The sequence below is a fragment of the Sus scrofa genome, chromosome 11 (genome assembly GCF_054392235.1).
Source record: "Sus scrofa isolate SSC_HxYL_T2T_F1_AM1 chromosome 11, Sscrofa_HxYL_maternal_Yorkshire_Landrace_v2.0, whole genome shotgun sequence".
Taxonomy (NCBI): domain Eukaryota; kingdom Metazoa; phylum Chordata; class Mammalia; order Artiodactyla; family Suidae; genus Sus; species Sus scrofa.
The window spans coordinates 71,627,413-71,652,573 of NC_139393.1; the positions used below are offsets into that span (position 1 = coordinate 71,627,413).

The 25,161-nt window shown below is 48.3% G+C and overlaps 1 protein-coding gene across 12 annotated transcripts in view; it reads left to right on the forward strand.

Moving 5' to 3' along the window:
- Positions 1–1,839: 1,839 nt before the first annotated feature.
- Positions 1,840–25,161, forward strand: part of LOC110258728 (ATP-binding cassette sub-family C member 4) — a 208,159-nt gene continuing 184,837 nt past the window's right edge. For 7 of the 12 annotated variants that reach the window (XR_014819746.1, XR_014819743.1, XR_014819745.1 and 4 more), the window contains exon 1: positions 22,942–23,441. Coding sequence is in view for 3 of the 12 variants with exons in the window: in XM_084982123.1 (XP_084838249.1) it covers positions 23,368–23,441 (74 nt within the window). In the remaining 9 variants the exon portion in view is untranslated. Of the gene's footprint in view, positions 1,908–2,609; positions 2,758–3,698; positions 3,856–5,571; positions 5,686–22,941; positions 23,442–25,161 lie in introns of those variants that run through there. The other 5 variants (XR_014819742.1, XR_014819748.1, XM_084982125.1 and 2 more) reach the window with 2 other exon arrangements.

Consider the following 25,161-nt stretch of genomic DNA (forward strand, 5'->3'; position numbering starts at 1 on the left):
TGGGGTATATAGGTATTTCTACCTGGAGTTGGGCCAGTAGCATTTATTCCAGTATGCCTCTTCTTGATAGGAAGATAAACGAACTCCAGTTCATTTTCTTAAAGACCTGGTTTAACTGATGTGACTCTGCCACTAGTGGACTTTAGAAAAAGGCATCTTCACTGGTTTGATGCTACTTGGATGTGTAGTAACCCAGCCAACACCCAAGCGCACAGGGGAGGGTTGATGATTCTAGAATTCCTTTCCTCCGAGTAGGAAGCCAATTTCAGGAACGTTCACCTGGGCGATTTGAGACAATGCTGAGAAATAGGGATGTCTGCGTTCACCTAACAGATGAACATCTCTGGCCACTTTCGAGTTCTACTGAAATTCGCAGATTTCCTTTACTAAATACGCATAGTTTTCCTTCCTTCTTGTTTTACATCAAATACAGTGACAGCAAGGACAGCACACTGTCTTCTCCGATTCACAGGCTTAAAACTGAGAGTGCTTAGCTCTTGGCAAGGATCCAGCACCCTCAGCTCGTTCACACGTGCTGGCCACCCCTCCCTCCCTCGCAAACGGGTCCTCCCAGCCCAGGACTCCTCACACCTGAGGTGCTGCCTGGTGCTGTCACCCTTGGGAGGCTGGACTCAGGCCACAGGCCCAGGCAGGTTCTCAAAATGGGCTGGGAGGCTGGGCAGGCCGTTCTGGGATCCTGGGCACCTGAGTGGTCTAGACAGTGCTTCTGGATCTTTAAGGGGCAAATGATCCACCTGGGATCTTGTTAAAATGCAGACTCTTTGTTAACTTGCTGTGGGCAGAGGGCAGGCTGAGAGCCTGCATTTCTAACAAGCCTCCAGGTGATGCTGACGCTGCAGGTTTGTGGACCACACTTTACCAAGCGAGCACCTGGAGAAAGGGGTGCTGGAGAGGTGTGTCCCCTTGGCTCTCAGAGGCTTCTCCCCATGGGGACCAGTGGGGTCAGTGGGGGGCTGGACTGGGGTCCTCCAGAGTGTGAGGCTCTGGGCAGAGGCCTCTTGCCCTGGTCTAAGGGCAGTCTGGTCCCCCTTCTTTGCCCTCATCCCCGTGGCATCCATGGGCTGTGTCCCCACACTGCGGGCCCTGGTCCTCCCCACCCAGCTCTGCCACTGCAGCCCTTTGATCTCCCACCCACTCTCCCCACGTCCAGTTTCTCTTGGCTCCTTTCCCTGTAGCCTTCCTACCCCCTCCTCTGCTTTTCTCTTACTCCATGAAACAAATGTAAAGGTAACATTTCAAAAATATTGAAAATCAATGCTGATGAAATGGTGTTTTGTTTTCTTGGGATGTAAGCAGGCAGTGAAACAATCACAGTTACAGCCCCTCCAGTGCCCAGCTATTTTGTGAACAGAATCCTATCTGATCCTCCATCAGCTGAAATCAGGATATTCAAACATAAGTGCTTGCTGGCTTAGAGCAGACTGGATGTTTCTCCCACGTTTTTATTTTGACAAGGCTAAGAAAGCTGCTATCTCACCATCTGATGGAATCAAACAGGCTGCAAAAAATAACCCCTCAAGTTCCCATTACAAACAGGAAACACCTCTCCCTGTTTGCCTGTTACTGCGATGAAGCTTAATCCTTCCGCTTGAGTTACAGTATTTGCACTGGTTTTGAATTCTTTTCTTCTTTCCAAGGCTGTTTTTCACTATTTGCCGGAGTTATATGAACAGGTGGCTTTGCACCTCCTATGCTAGTGTGAGGCTTCTTTCTGCTTTGAGGCCACTCTGGAAGGCAGGTGTTTAAGGAAGAAATGGTCCTTTCTTGCTAAACTACTCACACCTGTTCCGCTACCCACCTGTGTGGAACTAAAATGCCATTCCAGAGGGGTCTCCCCTAAGTGGACGCACGCTCAGCAAGGCAGAGGCCCTGTGGCTGGAGAGGAGGTAGGAATCCGTTTTCTCTTTTCTTTTCTGGTTCCTATGACAAGCAGCCCAGACACTGTGTCCTGTGGCTTGGAGCTAGGGGACCCCCTGGTTCTGTCTGGAAGCCAGTGGACATTAAGAATCCCTGCGGGGAAGGTTTGTGGGATCCTCGCTGGATTTGGTCACTGGCCGGGTGCAGGTGGGTACACGAAGCCTCAGGGGCCTCAGCAGACCACGGCTGGGGCCTGAGCCAGTTTCTCCATCCTTCGTCCAGGGCTCTTGGAGTGGAGTGTGGGAGCTGTGCTTGGCAGGGAATCACTGGCTGGCTGTCCTAGGGAAGCTCCGCGCGCTCCCTGACCACACATCAGAGGCAATCGCCCTCCACCCACCTGTGCTCTGCAATGTGATCACAGGCCACCCAGGGCACGCCCGCGCCACAGGGGTCAGCGATGGACCTGGGAAGCCTTCCAAGGCTGAGCGAGGGCTTCTTCCATCTTCCCGCAGGGTGTCTTCTTCCGGGGGGAAGTGACAGGGGAAGGGAGGCCAGTCCTTCTGGCCTCAGGGGAACGAGAGGCCAGGGCTAAGCAGTCCCAGGAGGGGCTGTGTGGTAGCCACCGAGTATGGACTCCTAACCCAGGGCTTGCTGAGGATGGGCTTTTCTACAACATTTGCGGGGGCGGGGGTGGGGGTGGTATCTACAGTCTATTGGTTCCCTGATCACAGGAAAAGAAAGAATGAAAGGCACATGCAATAGGCAAGACCTGCTTGGATACAGCTTAAAGGGACCCGTTCCTGCCCTCAAAAGTGCCTGTGACGATGATGCCCAAGGGTTCTCACCTGCCCGCCTCTCCTCACACCCAAGCAATTACAGGTAATCTTCCGAGACTCTGGGACCGCGAGAAAGCAGGAACGCCTGGCACTCTTCCCCTCTATTGATGGCCCTATACCTACCACGACCTGCCAGTCCCCATTGCCTCTCTAGGAGGCAGGGGTGCACTGGCAGCTGGGCTGTGAATATGGGGCTCCCGTTCAGTGAACAAAGGCCACAGAGAACTGCTGGGAGGACGTTTCTGGAGGCAGATGCTCACCCAGCCTTACCCATGGACAAGGACAAATGGAATGTAAGAAAACATACAGCCCTTTTTAAAATTTGTGTAGCCGATGGGATTCGGAAAAACATAACTTGAAGTTAAATTGTTGCTGAATTCAGGGCAGCTCTCCAAAAGGCTTTTGCCAAATCAACAGGGCACAGCAGTGCAACTTGCAACTGTAACTGTGCTTTAGGGGGATGTGGTTTCCTTCCAGCTTCCATCCACCCCTCCCCCAGTGAGTGGCAGCTGCTAGTAGGGTTCTGAACATGCCATAGCTGGCTCCCCCCAAAAAAGAAATGTCAGTAGTGCCAAGAGTGAAAAAGCCTGCTTCCTGTGCCCTACAATTCCTAAAACACATAGCCATGCTATTTCTTTAAAGTGCAAATTGGATCATGGCATTCCATTGCTTAAAACCTTTCAGTGGTTTCCCATTATTCTTAGTATGAAGATTAACAAAAAAAAAAAAAAAACAAAAACAAATTCTCAGCTCCTTGAACCTGCATGACCTGACATCCACCTTTCTCTTCTATTCTGTTTTTTAACCAAACTAATATTATCCCCCCCCTTTTTTTTCCTATAAGGTGTCATAATTCTTCCTACCTCACAGGGTCTTGGAACATCTTATAAATCATTTCCCTCCCTCCCACTAGCCTCGCCCCTTTTTCCTGCTCACTGCTGCCCTCTAATGCTTTAGACTTCAGCTCAAAGTTGTCTCCATCAGGACCACCACAGCATAAGCAGACTGAGGTGAGAAGCCATGTGGAGAGAGAGACCAGGCCATCCCAGCTCTTCCAGCCAACCCAGCCCAGGCCTCAAATGGAAGCGAGTCCTGTCCTGGACACCCAGGTCCTGCTGGGCCCCGAGCTGGCGGCAGGTGGGTGAGTAAGCCCATGAGGCCAGCAACACCCCTCCTCCTCAGCCCTCACAGTTGTGCTAAACAATAGCTCCATGCCTCCTGTTTAAGGCCCTTTGTCTTGGGTGGTTTGTGTGTGACAGACAACGGATTCCTGCTTCCTGGCGTTGTGAGCTGTGCACTAAGGAGGCTCCCTGAGAGGGTGCGGAATGTCCCCTGACCTCCTGGCTCACCCTGCACAGGACTGTGGGGCAGGACCTGAGTCTCTGGGTCTCTGTGCACTTGACAGGATGATGCTCTGTCCCCAGTAGGCCAGTGCGACTGTCCCCTTTCCCATGTCCCCAGCCTGTCCTGTCAGCCTCCCTGGAACTTTGGCTCTGCCCTGGGTAGGGGTGTTCTGACTCAGTTAATTCAGGAGCTGGATCAACATCCAAAGGGTATTTATTTCAGTGCAGAAGGGAAATGGCTACAGCTCTGACAACGTGCCTTTTCCCAGATTCAAAAAGTGAACACCAGAGAATTGGCCTTTTGGGAGTTCCCGTCATGGGGCAGCAGAAATGAATCTGACTAGGAACCATGAGGTTGTGGGTTTGATCGCTGGTCTCGCTCAGTGGGTTAAGGATCTGATGTTGCCATGAGCTGTGGTGTAGGTCACAGACCAGCTTGGATCCTGTGTTGCTGTGGCTCTGGCGGAGGCCTGCAGCTACAGTTCTGATTAGACCCCTAACCTGGGAACCTCCATGTGCCCTGAGTGCAGCCCTAAAAAGACAAAAGACAACAACAACCACAACAACAAAGAGAGAGAGAGAATTGGCCTTTTGCCAAAAGCTCCCTTGGTGGGAACTCGGGGGGCCACACCAGTCCTCTTGCCCTTGGTGTTTTATGGAGGCCCCCCTTCCACGGTGGTCACGCGGCTCTCTACCGCCCCCTGCAGGAAACCCGTCCTCATAGGAGCCACTAGTTCCTGTGAATCCGGCTCCAGACCCCTGGCCAGTCAGGCAGGTCTCAGGTCCCAGTCCCTCAGTTTAGAGGACAGGGGCGCTTCCTGGGGCTCAGGTCTGTAGGGTGAGGGCGTCTGAAGGAGGAAACGCTCTGACGGGTGGGCTCCTGGGTCTGGTGTGAGCCCGGGTCTCCCGGGCAATGGATTTCCTTCAAGACTCCCGCCTCTGAGAGCGTGTGAGGGTCTGTTTCTTTAAGTCTTTGACCTGATGGAGCAAGAAGGTCTATAAGCCTCACGTGGCTTCTATCAGGAGGGGAGACGCACGTTTCCAAGAGTCAACATCCCTCTTCAAGGGGACATGCAGACCCCACTCATATTTAAGAAATAATTTTCTTAGCCGCTCCCTTAGCTCTGTCCCTAGGGGACATCACACAGCGTGACTGAGCAGAAGAGGGTCCCATTTCTTCCTGTCCCGTTACCCACCCTCCCCAGTCAGACCCCAACGGGGACCTTCTGCCTGGTGTCGCTCACACCTGTGGAATGAGGACAAGTTTGGGTCTGAGGCAAAGGAAGGCTTTGGTCTTTGGTAAGAGACCAGAGAGATGGGAGCTGGGCCTCTCGAGGCCACTTTCTCCACAAGGCTGGTGGGGGGCGGCTGCCTGGGCTCCTGTGGGGGGCGGGGCGGGGCTCCGAGGGGGGCGGGGCCCTGTGGGGGGCGGGGCTCCTGTGGGGGGCGGGGCGGGGCTCCTGTGGGGGAGGGGCGCGCAGCTGAGTATCTCCGCCCTCCAGCCCTGCGGAGGTGGAGGCGCCGGCCTGTGGCTCCAGGGCGTCTGGTCTGAGGGGCCGAGGGTGAGGCCTCCGCACGAGGCCGCCTGTGAGCACGTGACACTGGACTAAGCACAATGGAAAGAGAAGGTCAGACTTTATTTTGTGAGGCGATTCCGTGTCGACTCCGGGGTTGCTGACGGGCTTGGCGGGTGGCACCGCCTCTCTGGGCCGTCCTGCTCCTGGTCCCTGCGGGGCGCTGAGGGGCGCAGGTCCGGCTCCTGCAGCCGCTTCCTGTGCGTGTGGCGTCCTCACGACCCCGGGGAGGAGCAGGGCCTCTCCCCCCACCGCCTGGACCCGTGTCTGGGGCCCCCGGGCCTCAGCAGCACCTGTTCTGTCCCTGAGCCTCTGCCCGTTGGGGTTTCACAGCTGCTCAGGGTCACTCAGGGGCCAGGAAGGGTTTGTCTCCCCGGCTGGGCTCCGGGTTTGTTCCGCCAGGTGAGGCGGCCTGGTCTCCGCAGCCCAGCGGCCTTCCCGGGTCTGTCTTCACCGCCTTCACTTAGGCCACGTGCATCCACCTGCCAACAGCCCCACCCCCACCCCCTCCACCCCTGCCCGCTGGTGCACAGACCCCTCCCCAGGCAGTCGGCGGACGATCAGGGCGACTCTGTCACCCACAGGGCCATCCTGGCCAGGGAGGCAGCAGACTTTTGTCACAGCTGGAAGTCCACATTGGGCTTCTTGGTCACTGTCACCGGGGTGACTGTAACCTGTTTTATGGTGGCAGTGATGTACATGGTTCCCTTGGCCAAGGTCACTAGCTATCCCCTGGGAGCAGTGATTCCTGCAATTAGTCTGCATGTTGAAGAAAAGCTTCCCGTCAGAGCGAGATTCACACGTTTGGTCAAGGAGCTCAGTTGGCCCAGGTTGTCTCTCTAGAGGTTGGAGCTCAGGTGGGGAGGGCCTCACTTGACCGTGATGCACCCACAGAGTGACACCCCCCCCCACGGCTTCAGGGCAGATGGGTGATGAGCATCACAAGTGGGGTCTGTTCCTCTTAGGAGTGAGCTGGTCTCATGGCTGCAGGTTTTCCAGGGTTTTAGATGCACCTGGTCTCCTGGTTGGAACATGTGGAGGACAGGTTGGTGGGTGTGGGCAGCACCTGGTCACCATGGTTTCTCCTACTTGCACGTGGCACTGGAGTTGTTTCAAAGGGGCTAAAGTGCCCCTTCTCTCAGCATTGGGAAGTTCAATGGCTTTCAATTTTAACTTGTCCCTCAGGGCGAGTCACATGCTGAGCAGGGCAATTGGGAATAACTTAATCCAATTTTCTTGACTTTCTTGGCGTAGCTTGACTGAAGTTCCTTCTAAGGTTTAATTGGATCTCTCCATTTTCTCTGATGATTGGGGTCTCCAAGCTTAGTGCAAAGTCCATTTGTGCCCACTTGTTATCCCATTTGTCATTTGAGACAGGAATCCTGAGCCATTATCACTTTGTAAGGATCCTGGGAACACAAACCTCTTTGCAATCTTTGCCACTTTGGCTGTGGTTTCAATTCTAGTGGGTGTGAACTGGAGCTTGGCACCTGCCATCAGGCCTCTCCATAGATAAAAGCATGAGCCACTGCAGCTGCTGACCCCTAGCGCTGCCTGAGCAGAGCTCAGGGTGTAGGTCATATTCTTAGGATAAGATTTTAGGAACCCATTTCTTGCATCTCCTCATGTCTAGAAAAAGATGAAAATCCTTCGTGGTGATGTCTCCTCCTCCAATGACTAGTAGTAACCTTCATGATGCCAGAAGCAATCCTGTAAACTGTGTGCATGGCTGCATGCACCTCCGCCTTCACCTCTATCACTGCATCCTGATATTTCCCCTTTCTTCTCTGGTGTGGTATTTCAGAGCTGTCTGAAATACTGCCCCCCACCCACCCCTGCTCTTCTTTTTAAAAGCAAAAAGATGTCACAGTCTTCTGTGAGGGCAGCCACTCCCAAGGGTGAACCTGTGAGCACTGAGGGAACTCAGGAAAGAAACAAAGAGTGCTGGCTCCATAGCCTATCAAAGGAGTGATTCCACTAAGCCCAGTCCCTTGCATCTTGCTGTAGAAATGTGCTAAAATCCTTGACTTGAGATACCTGGTTTTCTGTACATCTTTTGCCCCTACTACCTACGTTTTGTTGAAAAAGCTCCACTAGCACCGTCTTCCAGGAGAGAAATACCCTCTTGCCTCCTTGGAGAGGTTTCTCAGGGCCACCTGAGATGCAGTCTCCCAGGCTTAAGTCCTAATTTTGCCCCAACTAAAACTTAACTCTCAACTTCCAGGTTATGAATTTTTTTTTAAGTCGACATGGGGAACCCTTCTACCCACCCTGCAAACAGGTGCACTAGCACCAATAGTTATCTGAGGTTGCCCTATGCTCTCGGCATGACAGCAAACAATCTCCTAATTTTCTCCAGGATATGTCCCTCTGGTCGGAATGGGCTTTATCTGGGGGCCTCTGGGTGGGGGGGTGTCTAGTGTTGGGGGTGTTCATTGTGCAGATGGGGCGTGTCTAAACTGTCAGGCAAGAGGAATGGTGTTGGCCAAGTGGAGTTCTCACTTTTCATGCCAGGAGTTACCATGAGCTCACCTAACACATACAGAACTTTCCTCACATAGTGGATTCCTTGATGAGCCTCCCTAATTTCTTAACAAGTTGCAAAAAAAAAAAAAAGTATTGCCCATGTTCATTAACTAGCCCTCCATGGGCTCCTAGATCTCTGTTGAAGCCCTGCATCTGGGCTTTGGGAGAAGGTATTAATAATATAGGTTGTTTTTTGTTTTCCACAGGGTAACTCCCTCTTGGTAGGGGCTGATTTTTCTACTAAAATGTGTGAGAGTCCTTGGTTGAGGAAGAGAATTGAGTATTAGTAAAATGGGAAAGGACATGGCCTAGACATCAGGGTGCATGAAGAACCAGGTCTGGGCTCCCAGGTGACAGGCTAAGATGCCTCATTAATATGGAAATGATGTCTCTATGTTTTTACCTTGGAGGATGAAAAATAGGGATTATAGACCTAACCTGATTACAAATCAGACTGAAATGGGGCAGGACCCTGTGGGCCTCTCCCAGACACAATCCTTTCCGTATGCCTCTTTTCTTATCTGTAGGAAATGGTCTTCTTTCAGCCTCCTAGATCTTCCCCTAGTTCCCAGGGGCAGATTCAAATCATTGCTCATCTGGGGAGGGAGGGAATGTGAACAAGGGAGGAGCAGTCAAGCAACAATAATGCTGCCTTGATGCAGGGTCCTGATTCCTCCACAAAGAATATGCAGACCCGTATCTTTGAGTTGTTCTGCAGAAGCAAGGCCTCCCCCCAGGAGGAGGATGGTGCCTTCAGGCTGAGCACTAGGTACCTGGAGCACTGTCCTGTTACCTTACCTCTAGCCAATCAGAGGAAAGCTACACACCCTGCAGGCCTCACCCCAAATTTTGCCTATAATAATCGCCCCCCCCCAAAAAAAATCCCCATCAGGGAGTTCAGGGTTTTAAAGCATGAGTCACCTGTGTTTCTTGTATTAGTGCCTTTAAAGTAACACTGCATTTTCCTTCACCATAACCCCAGTCAGCAATTGGCTTTACTGTGTGTGGTCAGGGGACCCAAATTTGGTTTGGTATCAAAATTATCTAGATTTCAGAGAAGTCCTTCTGAAAGTGATTTCCGGAGTTCCCATCGTGGCTCAGTAGTTAGTGAACCGGACTAGCATCCATGAGGACACAGGTTTGATCCCTGGCCTCATTCAGTAGTTTAAGGATCCAACAATGCTGTGAGCTGTGGTGTAGGTCACAGACTCGGCTCAGATCTGGTATTGCTGTGGCTGTGGCATAGGCCGGTTGCTACAACTCCAATTGGACACCTAGCCTGGGAACCTCCATATGCCACGGGTATGGTTCTAAAGGACAAAAAGACCAAAAAAAAAAAAAAAAAAAAAGAAAAGAAAAAAAGTGACTTCCACTTTCCTTGGCAGATATTTTTAAAAATTTACTTTGTTTTTTAGGGAGTTCCCACTGTGGCTCAGCAAGTTAAGGACTCAACTAGTATTCATGAGGACGAAGGTTTAATCCCTGGCCTCGCTCCCTGGGTTAAGGATCCTGTGTTGCCGTGAGCTGAGGCAGGATGTCACAGATGAAGCTTGGTCAACAAAGAAACACAATCTGACCATAGTTTTAGGAGGCATTTCATAACCATTTTGTCCCATGGTGCTAGGAATGCTCATCCCAGGTCTGGCAAAGATTTAATTGATTAGGCCACTCAATGTGCTATTACTTGACTAGGCCTTATTACAGTAGCCAAAATCCGCTGGACCACCTCTCCTCATAGTCTATTATGGCCCAGGAATACATTCCCTCTTGTTGCATCTTCCCATATCTAGAGTTACACTATTACAGTCATTGATCTGGTAAATAACCATATATTTAATTAACTGCTTTCAGTCTCCTAGTCATCATGATTTTTCTTTGAGGCTCAGTCACGCATTTGGTAATACAAGAAACAATACTCTTGAAATACAACAGTACTGCTAATAACACTAATAGAGTTTAAATATTTAAGTCAATAGCTTCCTGCTTCAAACTAGTTTCAGAAGGGGATGTTTCAAACAGGGTCAGAGCAGCAGGTATTTTTAATTGGCCAGGTGCAAAAATCTCAGCCAGTAATAAAATACATTTTCTAGGGGATATTCAGTCAGAGCCTTGGAGATGAGGAATCCAGCAAGCTAAGCCAGAAGTACTAGGCACAGGTAATTGGCCACAACCCAGTAATTGGACTGGTTTTTAAAATTACCCAAGGATGGCGCTCCTGATGGAAGAACATTTGATTCATATGCAGAAGTTCAAGAAGTCGAGAAAACATTATAAATCAACATACGAGTCAGGTCCAGCATCTTGGGCCAGCTGTCTACTTCTCCTGGTATATGTGTTCTTCTTGTCCTGGTGTAGCTTTTCCTCCATGTGAGTGTGATTTTGTCAGCAGTCCTCTTGTTAAGCCCAGTGCAGGGGTCATTCAGCACTGGATTCAGCATTATGGTCTGAAAATCAGGAACTTGTATTTTTCAAAAGTCTTTTCTATAGCTCTCCTTGAGGAGCAAGCATTTTTGCAAAGGTGTTAGAATAAAGACAGTAACTGCCTATAATGACAAAAGACTTAAGAAAGCACTTTTAAGGTCTGATTACAATGCAGTTGACAGAGAAACTTGGTCACTCTTGAGACATCATACTGTGGAATCTGAGGTGTATTGTTCATTTGAGAATGCTCTCCATGGATTTCGCTCATGAATTTAGTTCTCCCACTCCCTTCCCTGATGAGCAGCTGTTTGAACTTGCCTTTTGGAATTCAGGGAAGGTCAAGGAAGCTGAATGAGGCCTATTTCCTGAAAAAGGAACGGGGGACACAAAGGCTTCTTCCAGGTGCCCCAGAGGGCCTGGCTCTGTTTCAGGACTGGACAGAAATATTTTGGGTCATCAGAGGTTTGTTTTGTTTTGTTTTTTAGGGCTGCACCTTTGGCATGTGAAAGTTCCCAGGTTAGGGGTCAAATTGGAGCTACACCACAGGCACTGCAGCATGTGATCCCAGCCACGTCTGGGACCTACACCACACACCACACACCACACACAGCCCACAGCAACACCACGTCCTTAACCCAGTGAGTGAGGCCAGGGATTGACCCCACATCCTCATGGATCCTAGTCAGGTTCATTAACTGCTGAGTCATGAAGGGAATTCCCATTATCAGAGGTTTCAGAGGGAGGAAAATGGCCAGATTGAGAAGAGAGGAAGAACAAAAGGGGTGGCCTGAGAGTATTCAGGCTGCAACTAGGCCAGGGAGAAGCAGAGAAAGGACTCTAAGCTGTTTAATTTACAGGCTACTCATTTTCTTTTCTTTTTTTTCTTTTTTTTTTTTTTTGGTCTTTTTAGGCCCACACCTGTGACATATGGAAGCTCCCAGGCTAGGGGACAAATTGGAGCTGCAGCTGCTGGCCTACCACCATAGCCACAGCAACTTGGGATCTGAGCCATGCCTGCAATCTGCACCACAGTTCATGGCAACCTAGTTACTTAACCTACTGAGTGAGGCCAGGGATTGAACCTGTGACCTCATGGATACTAGTCAGGCTCATTACTACTGAGCTACAATGGGAATTCCCACACTAGTCATTTTTAAAAGAAATCTAAGGAATATAATTTTCATTTGCATCTGTGTTCATCAGTGAAATTGGCCTGTAGTTTTCTTTTTTTGTGGTATCTTTGTCGGGTTTTGATATCAGGGTGATGGTGGCCTCATAGGATGAGTTGGGAGTGTCCCTTCCTCTGCAATTTTTGGAATAGTTTCAGGAGAGGTGTTAGCTCTTCTCTAAATGTTTGATAGAACTCGCCTGTGAAGTCATCTGGTCCTGGACTTTTGTTTGTTGGAAGTTTTAAAATCACAGTTTCAATTTCAGTACTTGTGATGGGTCTATTCATCTTTTCCATTTCATCGTGGTTTAGTCTTGGAAGATTGTACTTTTCTAAGAATTTGCCCATTTCTTCTAGCTTTTCCATTTTATTGGCGTATAGTTGCATATAGTAGTCTCTTATGATCCTTTGTATTTCTGTGATGTCCGTTGTTACTTCTCCATTTCCATTTCTAATTTTATTGATATGGGTCCTCTCTCTTTTTTCCTTGATAAATCTGGCTAAGGGTTTATCAATTTTCTTGATCTTTTCAAAGCTTTTCATTTCATTGATCTTTTCTATGGTTCTTCGTTTCTATTTCATTGAATTTCTGCTCTGATCTTGATGATTTCTTTCCTTCTACTAGCTTTAGGTCTTGTCTGCTCTACTCTCTCTAGCTGCTTTAGATGTAAAGTTAGGTTGTTTCTTTGAGCTTTTTCTTGTTTCCTGAGGTATGCTTGCATTGCGATAAACTTCCCTCTTAGAATGGCTTTTGCTGCATCCCATAGGTTTTGGAGTGTTGTATCTTTGTTGTCATTTGCTGCTGGGTATTACTTTAATTTCCTCTTTGATTTCTTCAGTGATCCATTAGTTGTTTAGTAGCATGTTGTTGAGTCTCCATGTGTTGGTGTTTTTTGCAGTTTTTTTCTTGTTGTTGATGTCCAGTCGTATAGCGTTGTGGTCAGAAAAGATGCTTGATATGATTTCAATTTTCTTAAAGTTATCAAGGCTTGGTTTCTAGCCCAGGATGTGATCAATCTTAGAGAATGTTCCATGTGTACTTGAGATGAAAGTGTATTATTCTACTGCTTTTGGATAGAATGTCCTATAAATATCTATGAAGTCCATCTGGTCTAAGGCTTCATTCAGGGCCTGTGTTTCCTTATTGATTTTCTGTCTGGATGATCTGTCCATTGCTGTAAGTGGGGTGTTAAAGTCCCCCAGTATGATTGTGTTATTGTTGATTTCTCCTTTTAAGGTTCTTAGCAGTTGTCTTATATATTGTGGTGATCCTATGTTGAGTGCATAGATATTTACAACTGTTCTAATGTTGTTATACAATTATACAATGTTGTTATACAATTGTTATAATGTTGTTATACTATTACAATGAAATATTTCTCGGCCATTAAAGGGAAAGAAATCATGGCATTTGCACCAACATGGATGGACCTAGAAATTATCATGCTAAGTGAAGTCAGTCAGAAATTGAGACACCAACATCAAATGCTATCGCATACATGCGGAGTCTAAAAAAAGGACACAATGAACTTCTTTGCAGAACAGATACTGACTCACAGACTTTGAAAAACTTATGGTTTCCAAATGAGACAGGTTGGAGGATGGGGATGCACTGAGGGTAAGGGATGGAAATGCAGTAAAATGTGGTTGTGATGATTATTGTACACCTATAAATGTAATACAATTCGTTAAGTAATTTAAAAAAGTAAGGAATATAATTTCCTTTCTTAGGTGCATGAGGTACCTGCATCACATTGTTTCCCCACTGCTAGTTCATTCCTTCCATTTCGATGGAAGACAGGCAATGGGTGTCGTAATCGCCTGGCTGCCTCCTGCTGAACAGGGGTGGTGAATGGGGGATCTTCTCATGGAAGGAATGAGGTTATGATGCCATTCAGATGGGGGCTTAAGGGTAGTTTTTGTAGTCTTTTTTGCATAAGTATGGAATACAACATAGAAGTAGTCTAATTGAGGCATAAATCATTATTCCTATAAGAAAGGTTAAGACAAAACATTTAATTGTTCCTGAAAGAACTGAACGAATGCCCTGTGGAATCCTGTCCAGCATGTCAGAAAACCAGTCTGAAACTTGAGTCACTACTTCAGAGGCCTAAGCCTTCCCATCATGTACTTTCTGTACTTGGGCCTTCATCTCTTTAAGCAAAGCAGAGGTTTCTCCACAATCATCTGGTATAAAAGTACAGCCTTCTGAGTGAATGATGGCTCAGGTGCCCCCTTGAGAGGCAGTGAGGATGTCTGGGGCCATTCTCTTTTGCAAGATTGCCTTTCTCAGTAGGGAGACCTCAGTCTTTAACAAGGTGATGCTTCTCTGGCTATCAGTTAAGGCTTTTTGGGTGAACTTCGCCAGAGCTTCTATATGGAGAGTGACTCTCTCCAGGCCTATGCTGGGAACAAAGAAATTGATTGAATGACCAAAGCATCTGAAAACTGACCGAGTCCATCTAGTAGATTAGCAGTTTGGCAAATTGCAGAGTTTTTTATTTATGTTTTGGGGCCCAAGAGAAACCCAGGGTGCATGTGCCAATCCAACCTGGAGGGAGATAGGCCGCTGTGGATGATACTTTTCACAAGTTACAAGAGATTTCAAAAGCAAATACAGGAGTTCCTGTCGTGGTGCAGTGCTTAAAGAATCGGACTAGGAACTATGAGGTTGCGGGTTCAGTCCCTGTCCTTGCTCAGTGGGTTAAGGATCCTGAGTTGCTGTGGCTCTGGTGTAGGCTGGTGGCTACAGCTCCGATAGACCCCTAGCATGGAAATCTCCATATGCCGTGGGAGAGGCCCTAGAAAAGGCAAAAAGTCAAAAAAAAAAAAAAAAAAAAAAAAAAAAGGAACTACGGATCACTTAAAGGCAAAGGACGTCACATAATCTGTTGTAAAAAGAATATCCCAAGAAGACTTCATTCTCTTAGCAGAGAGAAAAATGCCAAATCCAAGTTTTGTACCAGCTTATTTTAAAAAATTAATTTACTCAAATTTATTCTAAACTTAGTCCTGACCTTTACCATGCACAAACTCTCTTCTCAGAGTCCACTTCCCCCATGCCTTGTATCAATTTCTGTATCCAGATTGTCTGTCCCTTATTTTTCCATCCAGAGCAACAAGCAACAAGGACTTCCGATCATGGCTCAGTGTTTAACGAATCCGACTAGGAACCATGAGATTGTGGGTTCAATCTCTCACCTTGCTCAGTGGGTTAAGGATCCAGCATTGCTGTGAGCTGTGGAGTCGGTCACAGACGCAGTTTGGATCCTGCATTACTGTGGCTCTGGTGTAGGCCAGCAGCTACAGCTCTGATTAGACCCCTAGCCTCAGAATCTCCTCATGCCGCCGGAGCAGCCCTAGAAAAGGCAAAAAGACAAAAACAAACAAACAAACAAAAAGAAAAAACCTATAAGACAGATTTATTTCCTTTTTCCTTAATAACATGCAGTTCCATTCCTTATTCCGTTTTTACTAAAAACACACTTCCTTTTTTCTAAGGCAACCATGGACTGTCTTTTCTAATTTCTAAAAACTTGTGTTTTCCTTATAGAGAACATCTCAGGTTGGCACCAACCATATTGAGTAATAGTCCTCACTACCTTTCACTTCTGTTTAGTGAATGTTGTCTCAGTATCTCATTTGACTTCTATTAAACCTAGGTACCATACGGGATTATATTTAATGTTGGTAACTCTAAAGAGGTGTCTATATTGATTATATTAACAAACTTTAGCTTTAATACTAGATATTAATTCAATCCTGAATATTCATTCCCCAGTTCACCTGAACCTAAAATTAATTCTGGCCAGTTCCCTTCTGCATTTTTGAGAATTTATATAAGCACTTAATTTGTTATGCCAGATAATTAGAGTTCATTGACAAATTTTGATACCATCCAAAGGTGAGGACATATACATAATATATACAGACACATAGACCAACACAAGCAGAAATCTCACAGCTTCATTTTCTAAACTTAATCATGAATCAGGTGTCACAATACAAAACTAAGTACTTTATAAACTAGTTTTTCCTTGTTTCAGTCACAGGATTTGGAGATGATCTAGAAAAGTGATTCTGAGAGCCCAGGTCTCAAGGCACAGGGCGAGAAAAGCAAGTTCTCCCAGAAGCACGTCTTCCCACAAGGTCAGAATTCAGAATTCTGAAAAGAAGCTTTCTCAAGCTTGCTTTTTTACAATTGCACATGCACAAAGAACCAGTTTTGGAACTTTCAGAAGAGTCTCACCCAAACCAATTTCCTCTAGAGTCTGAAGAATAATGCTGTGGCCATACAGCATTAAAATATTCTTTTTCCTTAGTCTTAGCCTCTTTCCAGTCAGAATTCGCTCAAGAGGGCGCTGCAGTGGAACAGAACCAGAATTTCCTATTTCACAAGGCAGAATGCCCATCACGAATGACAACACAGAGCATAAAGTACACATCACACAGGCGTGGTCATCTTAATCAGACACTCCCTTCAAGTCAAGGTTGTAGTCTCAGGAAACCTACAGAGACACAGACCCTTCAGACCCGAGTACTACTCAACTGAGTAAACAGAAATATCTTGGGTCTTCGAAGGTTTCCAAGGGAGGAAAAGAGGCCAGCTTGAGAGAAGGGAAGGGGAAAAGGTCAAAAATCTCTTGTCCCTCACCCGGTCAGGACACTCTGGCCAGTTGTTCACATCAGGAGGCCAGGGACCAAAGGGTCCAGGTGGCAGCAACTGGATCTGGTCCTCAAGTGCCCCGGGTGGTCATCATGTCAGTCATGGCAAAGGAGGGATGTCCCACCAGAGTCGCCAATTCTGAAAAGATTTGTTTTTTCAAGCTAACTTCCTCTAATAACTGCATATGCAATAAAAGGGCCCATTTTGCCTAATTTTAGGGCAAAAATATTTTCTTTAATACTCAAGTAGATACCTGCAAGTGTAAGTTTTGTACACACATGAATCTGGTTGAGGTGTTAAGAGCCTAGCTTTCTGGTGTTCCCTGATTTTCTGTGTGAGACTTTATTTCTCATTTTAAAGTTGAAATTGTCAGGGGTAGAGTTTATTAATGACATTGTGTGGTGGGCCCGTGTGCTGCTTGAGAGCTTGATGCCTCTAGGTTTTTGTCCAGAGCTGCTTCAGCTCTCCCTTGTGTGTCTTGGGTCTCCGAGGGGCATCTAGGACCCCACAGGTGCTCAGATGGCCCAATGGCCAGGTGTTATTCGTCCCTGGCTGAGCAGGTTTTAATAATGAGTGGGTTTCCCTATGGGACCACAGCATGGTGTGAGGACTCTGCCCCCACCACCCCCATTAAATTTCTAAGTCACCTGAGAAAACTGTAAGTAGCCGGGAGGAGTCTTTTCCCTTTTCTTTGGAGCAAAGACTCTCATGTAATACCTTCACCTTTATCCTGACAAATTCTACTAATGCAGCCAGATTGAGGAAAGGCGTCAGATCAGCCTCTTACCTAAACCCTCAGCCCAGACCCCTCAGTCTCTTCCAGCTAAGCCAGTCATGGTATCTTAGTCCTTGGTTCATGGATCTAAGTGGACTAGTTGCCTGTGATCTTCCCCAGGGGACTGCCTGATGGCATTTCAGAGAAATTTCCCAGATTGGCTTTGTTTGTTCTTAGCTTGCACAACAGAGGCATAGGCTAGAACCTGTTACAATCTTTGCAGAGTACCATCAGATGTAATTAAATACTCAAGCACAAAATGGAAAGCACAACTGAAATCCTCACTCAGCAGCCATAAGGAAGCCACAGATTCAAAGTCCCAAATTGGCTTCCAAGAACCACTAAGCCTGGGACCTGAGTCCAAGCTGCGCCTTACAGATGAGATCTCCCAAAAGGGAAATCCCCAAATAGGAACCAAAGGTTCCCCAGATGGACAAGGTCCAGGGGACCTCGTAATGCATGCCGGGGGAATTACCCAGATGCTGGCAGAGGTGTCCTGACATCCCAGCTGCTACTTTTCTCTTACCAAAAAGGTTTATTGAAGTGGGAAGCTTGGGTCTGCAGGAGCAGAGGCAAAGGGAGGAGTTCCCTCAGGGCCAGAGGAGCCTCTGTGGTTGCTAGGGTGGTCCTTGCCTTCCAACCACTTCTCCACCACAGAGTTTCAGCTTCTGAGATGACAATCAGGTCTGCTCAGGGCCAGCCTTGCGTCAGGAAACTCTCAGCAACCTGGCCTCCAAAAGGGTCCTGCAACCCTCCCCTCATCCAAAGGGATCCTGGGGTGGAGAGAGACCCCAGAGCCCTGTGGGGCCACCTGCCCACAGACAGATCCCAGAGGAGCCCTCCAAATTTGTTGCTAAAACTCAGCCTCTGTCCTCCACTGCCAAACAGAAATGCGCAGACAGTTTTGGGTGAAGGAGAAAAAGAGCTTTGTCGCTTTTTCAGGCAAAGGGGGTCACAACAGGCTAATGCCCTAAAAACTGTGCCCCCACCCCCACCCCCTTGGGAGAGATTAGGAGGTGGTTTTATAGTTTGGGGACTAGAAAATGGGTCCAAAGATAAGGATCAGGGTAGAGGCAAGCTTGCATTGTTTCTCTAAGCTGGTGTCTAGTGGCCCCAGGACTCTGGTGGTCCTCTTCTTCCTGGAAAAAAGACTGATCATCAAGTAGTTCTTCCATTTGTGTGTGGGGTTTTAGTTCTTCAGAAAGAGTCAAAGATATTGTTACATGCGTTCCTTGAGGAGGAAGCAGGACCTTGCCCCAAGGCTGCACTATTATCTCTTGACTGCTCCTCCCTGGTCTCTGCATCCCCTCCTTCCCTGATTAGCCACTGCCCTTTGAAACTTGGGGAAGGTTTGGCCATACAGAGGTCAAACAACACTCAGGAGAAATTAGTGCACCTGGGGCAGGAGAAATCAGGTCCCCGATCATGTCCATGGCATGGGGATAAAATGGAAGATCCAATTGTGAAAGGGGCCAGTCCCTACTCCCAGGGCGGCCCACTTTCTCTGAGGTCATGAATAAGTTTGAGGTACCTTTATTTCAGTGACCTTGATTCGAACTTGGTGGTTATTTCCAAGGCAGCCCATGGCAGCGATAGAGCCAGATCAGTGGACTGACCCTCAAAAGCACCCTCACAAGAGCTGTAATTTTATACCCCAGACGCTCTTGGTATAAGGGGGTTTTTTCTCAGCTCTGACCTGCTGAACCAGATTCCACAGAACTCTCCTGCCTAGAAAGCCTGCCTGCCTGCTTCCCTAAGGCAGCCTCAGTTCTGATGTGGTCAGTGGATCACTGCCTCTATCCTGGCATGGCTGCGGCACTTCTAGCTTGGATGGGCCCACCAAACAGCCTGCCATTCCACATCCTTGCTGTGTGTGAGTGAGAACCGAAAGAAATAATGCAGAGCGTAGTAGCAGTAACATATGCTAAAGTATGATGAGTCATCTCAGGAGTCCATATAAAGAGGGTCTCCTACTTTCCCTTAAATTCCTGTTCTTGGATCTAGCATCCTTGTCTTGCTGACCCTGGATGCAGGCTTCATTTTACCTTTCACTTAAAGATCTGAGGCCTCTCCTGCTTTTATTTATGGTTTTATAGATAAGAAATCATATAGATGGTTTCCTGGGTGATTATGAACTTAACAATGATCTCCCAAAGTTCCCTAGGTTTTCCTCTCTATCTGTGGTGCCCTCCTGGGACCTGCAACTACCTGTGTAACTATCCCACTCCATCCCTATCCATTTGAGGGAAGAGAAGTTTTCATTTTCATTTTAATTATTTATTTTGCTCCTTAGGGCCACACACATGGCATATGGACGTTCCCAGGCTAGGGGTCAAATTGGAACTACAGCTGCCGGCCTTTGCCACAGCCCTTCGGCCATAGCAAGCTAGATCTGATTGAGTCTGTGGCCAACACCTCAGCTACAGGCAATGCTGAATCCTTAACTCTCTGAGGGAGGCCAGGGATTGAAGGTGCCTTCTCACAGATACAAGTCAGCTTCCTTTCCTCTGTGCCACAGTGGGAACTCCTGGAAGAAGTTTTTATATGCAAAATTTGGGGGTGAGGGCTGCAGGGTGTGTGACTTTCTTCTGATTGGTTTGTGGTGAGATAACAGGGCAGGGCTCAGGAGTCTGGGTGCTGGCCTTCAGTCCCACAGAAATCAAAGATATTGAGATATTGTTCTGAACATTCCTTGATCCAGCTTTAATCTCCACACTATAGTTTCTTTTCTTTTTAAAAAAATTATAGTTGATTTATAATGTTGTGCTGATTTCTGCTCTACAGCAAAATGACTGAGTCATTCATATACATAGATTTTTAAAAAACATTATTTTCCATCATGATCTATCCAGGAAATTGTATGTAGTTCCCTGTGCTGTACTTTAGGACCTTGTTGTTTATCCATTCTAAATGTAATAGTTTGCACCTTCTAGCCCCAAACTCCCCCAATCATCCCACTCCTTCTCCCTCCCTCTTGGCAACCACAAGTCCATTTGTACTATAGTTTCTTAATCGTTCCTCCTTTGTTTTTGCATTGCCTATTTCCCTGATTAGCAACTGTTTGAACCTGGGCTTTGGTGTTTGTGAGGCTAAAGCCTTTTTTGTGCAAATAAGAAACTGGGTGGACTGGGAAATGTTTTTGTGTCCAGGAGGGCATGGTTACAAATTATTCATCTTGCATAAGTGAAGATAAAGCTGTTGGTTTTTTTTTAATTGAAGTATAGTTGATTTACAATGTTGTGTTAAAAGCCATTATTGGGAATTCCTGTTGTGGCTCAGCAGGTTATGAACCCAGCTAGTATCCATGAGGATGTGGGTTCAATCCATGGCCTCTCTCAGTGAGTTAAGGATCCTGTGTTGCTGTGAACTGTGGTGTAGGTCACAGATGGGGCTTGGATCTGGTGTTGCTGTGGCTGTGGTGTAGGCTGGCAGCTTCAGCTCTGTTTCGACCTCTAGCCTAGGAACTCCCCCATGCCACAGGTGTGGCCCTAAAAGAGACAAGAAAAAGAAAAAGGCCACTATTAATAGCACTATTTTAGGAGTTCCTTCCTGGCTCACTGGGTTAAGGATCCTGGCATTGTCAGTGTTGTGGATAAGGTCACTGCTATGATGTAGGATGGGTCCCTGAACTGGGAATTTATGCATGCTGTGGGTGCATCCAAAAAAAGTAATAACACTATTTTAGCCAAGGTACATGGGAAATACTCAAAGAATAATAAAATGATGTTGTTATAAACACAAAGCACTATGAGCTTTCTTCATTTAGGGTGGAAGGGAAGAGAAGATGGCCAAGATTTGGATCATTCGGACCTGCTGTCATTCCTTCATTCAAACAGCATATTCTAGGCACTTTTCATGCACACTGTCCACCCTCCAATGAGACCATGCTGGACTTTCACTTGGGTCCAGATCAGATTTATTTTATTTTATTTATTTTATGCCAGCCTGCTCCATATGGAATTCCTGGGTGTGGATCAGATCTGAACCACAACTCCAGCCTGGAATTCCTGGGTGTGTGTGTCAAATCCAAGCCACAACTGCGTTGCCAGATATGTCAACCCACTGTGCCAGGCGGGGGACCAAACCTGTGTCCTGGTGCTGCAGAGATGCCTCCAATCCCCTTGTGACACAGCGAAAACTCCTACGCATGGATTTTAAATCCTTGAACAAGTTCTGTTCTTGAGCCTCATCTTTCTCATCTGTAAAAGAGGGATAATAATACCTTCTTTAAAAGGGTATCGTTAGAAATAATAGTGTAGGGAGTTCTGCTCATGGCTCAGCAGTAACGAACACAAGTCATATCCATGCGGATATGGGTTCCATCCCTGGCCTTGTTAGCACCAGTCCGTGTGCTGATGCACAGAAAGGTCAAACATACCAAAATGTAGGAGTTTGGAGTAGAGAAAAGTTTATTGCATGGCCATGCAAGGAGAGGCAATCAAGAGTCAGGTTGCGGTGTACAGAGACTTTTATTTATGAACACCCTCAGAGTGCGCAGGCTGCCCTGCGTAGGGACTGGCGCTGGCTGCAACTGGGTCTCTCCTTATATTCCTATATTGTGGACCTGTTTGGGGACTCCTATTCTCTTTCCCCACACCCACTAATTTCCTGTCCCAACCCCCCTGTGTCATGGGTGCCTAAGGGCTGAAGGTTGTTTTGATCTCTGTATGGGGGGCGTGTTTTGAGTCTCTGATTGGTTCCAGGCAGGACTGCCTTATTTGCATGGGAAAAAGGTTATAGGGAGATGCACTGAAGAGCTCTCCTCTGGTACCTGCATGTGTCTTCATTGTTTGATCGCAGGGCTCCTGTTCTTGGAAACGATAAATGGCCTGTTTTGAATCACTGGGGTCCCAGTCCCTATCCATCCTACCTAACACATTTTCCCAGAGCACAGAGTGCCTCAGTCTTGATGCCCACCCTGGGTGCCCTTCAGGGGATGCTGAAGGTTAGTGACTGCAGTGGTTATTGACTTAATCGTTGTAGAGGCGGATGACAAGTGCCAGTTTTCAGTTGGCAGGACCCCTTCAGTTTCATAAACCTGACCATGGTTTTGGGGACATTTCATTCCACAGTGCTGGGAATACTGATTCCCAGGTCTGGCAAAGATTTCATTGATGGGCCACTCAGTGTGCTCTTACTGGACTAGACCCTATTAACAGCAGCCCACATTCTCTTGACCTTCTTGAAAATGTGGCAGTTTTGCAAAGCATCAGCTTAACTATTAAAGATAGTTAAAAAAAATAAAAATAATTAAAAGGGCAGTCATGTTCCCAGAAATGCCCATAACTGGTGTTTTATTCCATATACCACTGTTCTTCCACTAGGTTCTGAGCACATGATGAAAACTATCCTAAGGCTGTCTCTCTCGCCGTATTCCCCTTTCTCAATCTAAAAGATCAGCCAAAAGCTCACAGAGGTTCCCCTGCACAAGGCAGCAAAGTGAGATGCCAAAAGCCTTTTGGAAGGTGATCTTCCAAAATCATTTGAGTTCTCCTAATCCTGTTAATGTATCTTTGGATGTTGCAACGTTACAAACATAATCTGTGCTAAATCCAGCCATTGTCCGATGTCAACTGTTTGGCAGCAAGTTGGGGAATCTCCCAGAGCATCCTAGTTTGGCCCTGATGAAGGCAGGGTGCCCAGAGAGTGTACCGCTAAGGCCACTGCCTGCTTTCTCTGGGTCTTCAGAACGCTGCGAGGGCGTTTCTGAGCTGCAGGGGCGGGCAGATACCACGCCTTCCCTCTCCACCTTCCGGTTGGGTACCCGGGCTGGGAGCAGGAACTAAGGCAGAGCTTGCAGCCAGGTGCGAGCACGCTGGTGTCTAGGCGTGGTGCTTGGGCAGGTCTACCACTTCCATCCGTAGGTGCCTACCGCCTCGCCTCGCACTTTCTGGACGGCCTCCGTCAGGCCACCCCTTTGCCCCGCTGTCCCCGCACGAGCCAGCTGCTCTGGGCTTTGGGCCCATCAGGGAACGGTGTACAGTTGGCGGCCCCGCGAGGCGGCGCGGCCTGGGAGGCGGACCGCAGGCGCTCCATTCCCTGAAGCGAGTGTTTCCTGGGATCCCGCAGCGCAGACCCGTGCGCCAGCCTGGGGTCCAGCATCCCTGCCGACCCTTCTGGCAGCAGCGTGAGCGGCACAGCTGCGGGAGCAGTGCGACCGCACCCGGCTCAGCAGTCAGGATGCTGCCGGTGTACCCGGAGGCGAAGCACAACCCGCTGCGGGACTCGAACATCTGCTCGCGCCTGTTGTTCTGGTGAGCGCCCCGCCTGAGCTGTGACACCCCCGCCACAGCGCTTGCGCCTTTCGGGAACATAGGGTTGGGGCGAGTAAGCGCTTCCCGCTGGTGCCCTGGCATATGGGCTTCCCGGTGACAATTGGGCGGCCCCACGCCGGTCGCTTGGTCCCCGCCTGGGCGCGCGGGGGCGGAGGAGCAGGGCCGGGGAGGGGGGCCTGGCGGCGAGGGCACCGGGCGTCCCTGCCTTTCCTCGCTGCCCCGCCAGCCCGTAGGAGGAGGAGGAGGAGGGGGAGCCGCTGGAGCAGGAAGGGGAGAGGCGGAGAACCAGGGCTGCCCAGGGGGAATCTACACCCAGCAGGAGAATGCGCTGCGCCCCCTCCCCGCCCCCTTCTCTGCGTAGCCTGCTTCCCCAGTACTGCTGGGGAGTTCGCAGTTCTGAACTAAAGCGGCACCCTTTCCCCCTAAGCAAGCAGCTTATGAACAGCTTCCTTTATCTAATTCGTGCCCTGGACCAGTTGCCATCTTCCACTAATGCCCCTGGCCTGTCCTCCGGGGTCGTGGTCACAGGGCAGGAAGTGGGCAGCCCCTCAGCCCGCTGGAGCTCAGGGAGCTTGGCCTGATGTCTCACTCCCCACTTTCTGCTGCTTCTGTGCTCACTTCCTCAGGCCCTTTTCTGCCTCCAGCTCTTAAGGTGTCCTGGGTTCTAGGAGCTGTCTCTGCTCCTCCTCCTCCCGCCTCAGAAAGTCGGCCCCATTTACTGGGTTCCCTAAATGTCCATACACAGTGAGGTTTGGTGATCTTTGAAGATGTGGGTTGAGGATCAACAGGGGAAGGCCTTGCCCCTCCCCTGCCTCTTCCTCCTCAGCGCCCATCCCTCTGAGGTAGGAGGCAGTGTCTCACCTCCTGTGGGCACAGACACTCAGTTTTTTGGGTTTGTTTTTTTTTTTTTGTTTTTTTTTTTGGCCTATCCCTGAGGCATGCTGAAGTTCCCCACACCAGGGTTCAAATCCAAGCCATAGCTGTAAGCTGCAACCAGGGACACAGCCGTGACAACGCTGGATCCTTAACCCACTGAGCCACAAGAGAATTCCCAGCACAGCCGCTCTGACCACTCCAGGACCTGCTGAGACTTTCAGGAATATTTTCCTACCTTATGCAGATTCCTATGTTACCAAATAATATTTGTAAAAGTTTGGCCAAGTGTAGCCTCTTTCTTTGCCCCCAGCTAAGGAAACGGGAGGTGCACAGAGGTAAAAACATCTCTGGGCCCAAAGCAGTACAATGTAGTAAGTGGAGAGGATGGTGCTGTCTGAGCTTCAGAGGTTGAGAGTTGAATGTGGCCGAGGTCCTTGGAAGGCAGGGGAGGGAGAGTTACATTGAGTTTGAGGAGCTGGTGTGATCCAGGAACAGAACAGGTGGTGCTTATAAAAACTGCCTTGTTTCTTAGATTGTGCAGAAATTCTCTTTCTTAAATCTCTTAAGAAGTGCACCTCCAAAGCATATTGCATGCCCTACAGGTGACGGCTTCTTTCCTAGACTTAGCAATCTGGTGTCAGTGTTCCTGCCCAATCTTTTTTTTTTTTTTTTTTTTTTTGGCTTTTTGCTATTTCTTGGGCCGCTCCCTCCACATATGGAGGTTCCCAGGCTAGGGGTCAAATCGGAGCTGTAGCCACTGGCCTACGCCAGAGCCACAGCAATGCGGGATCCGAGCCGCGTCTGCAACCTACACCACAGCTCA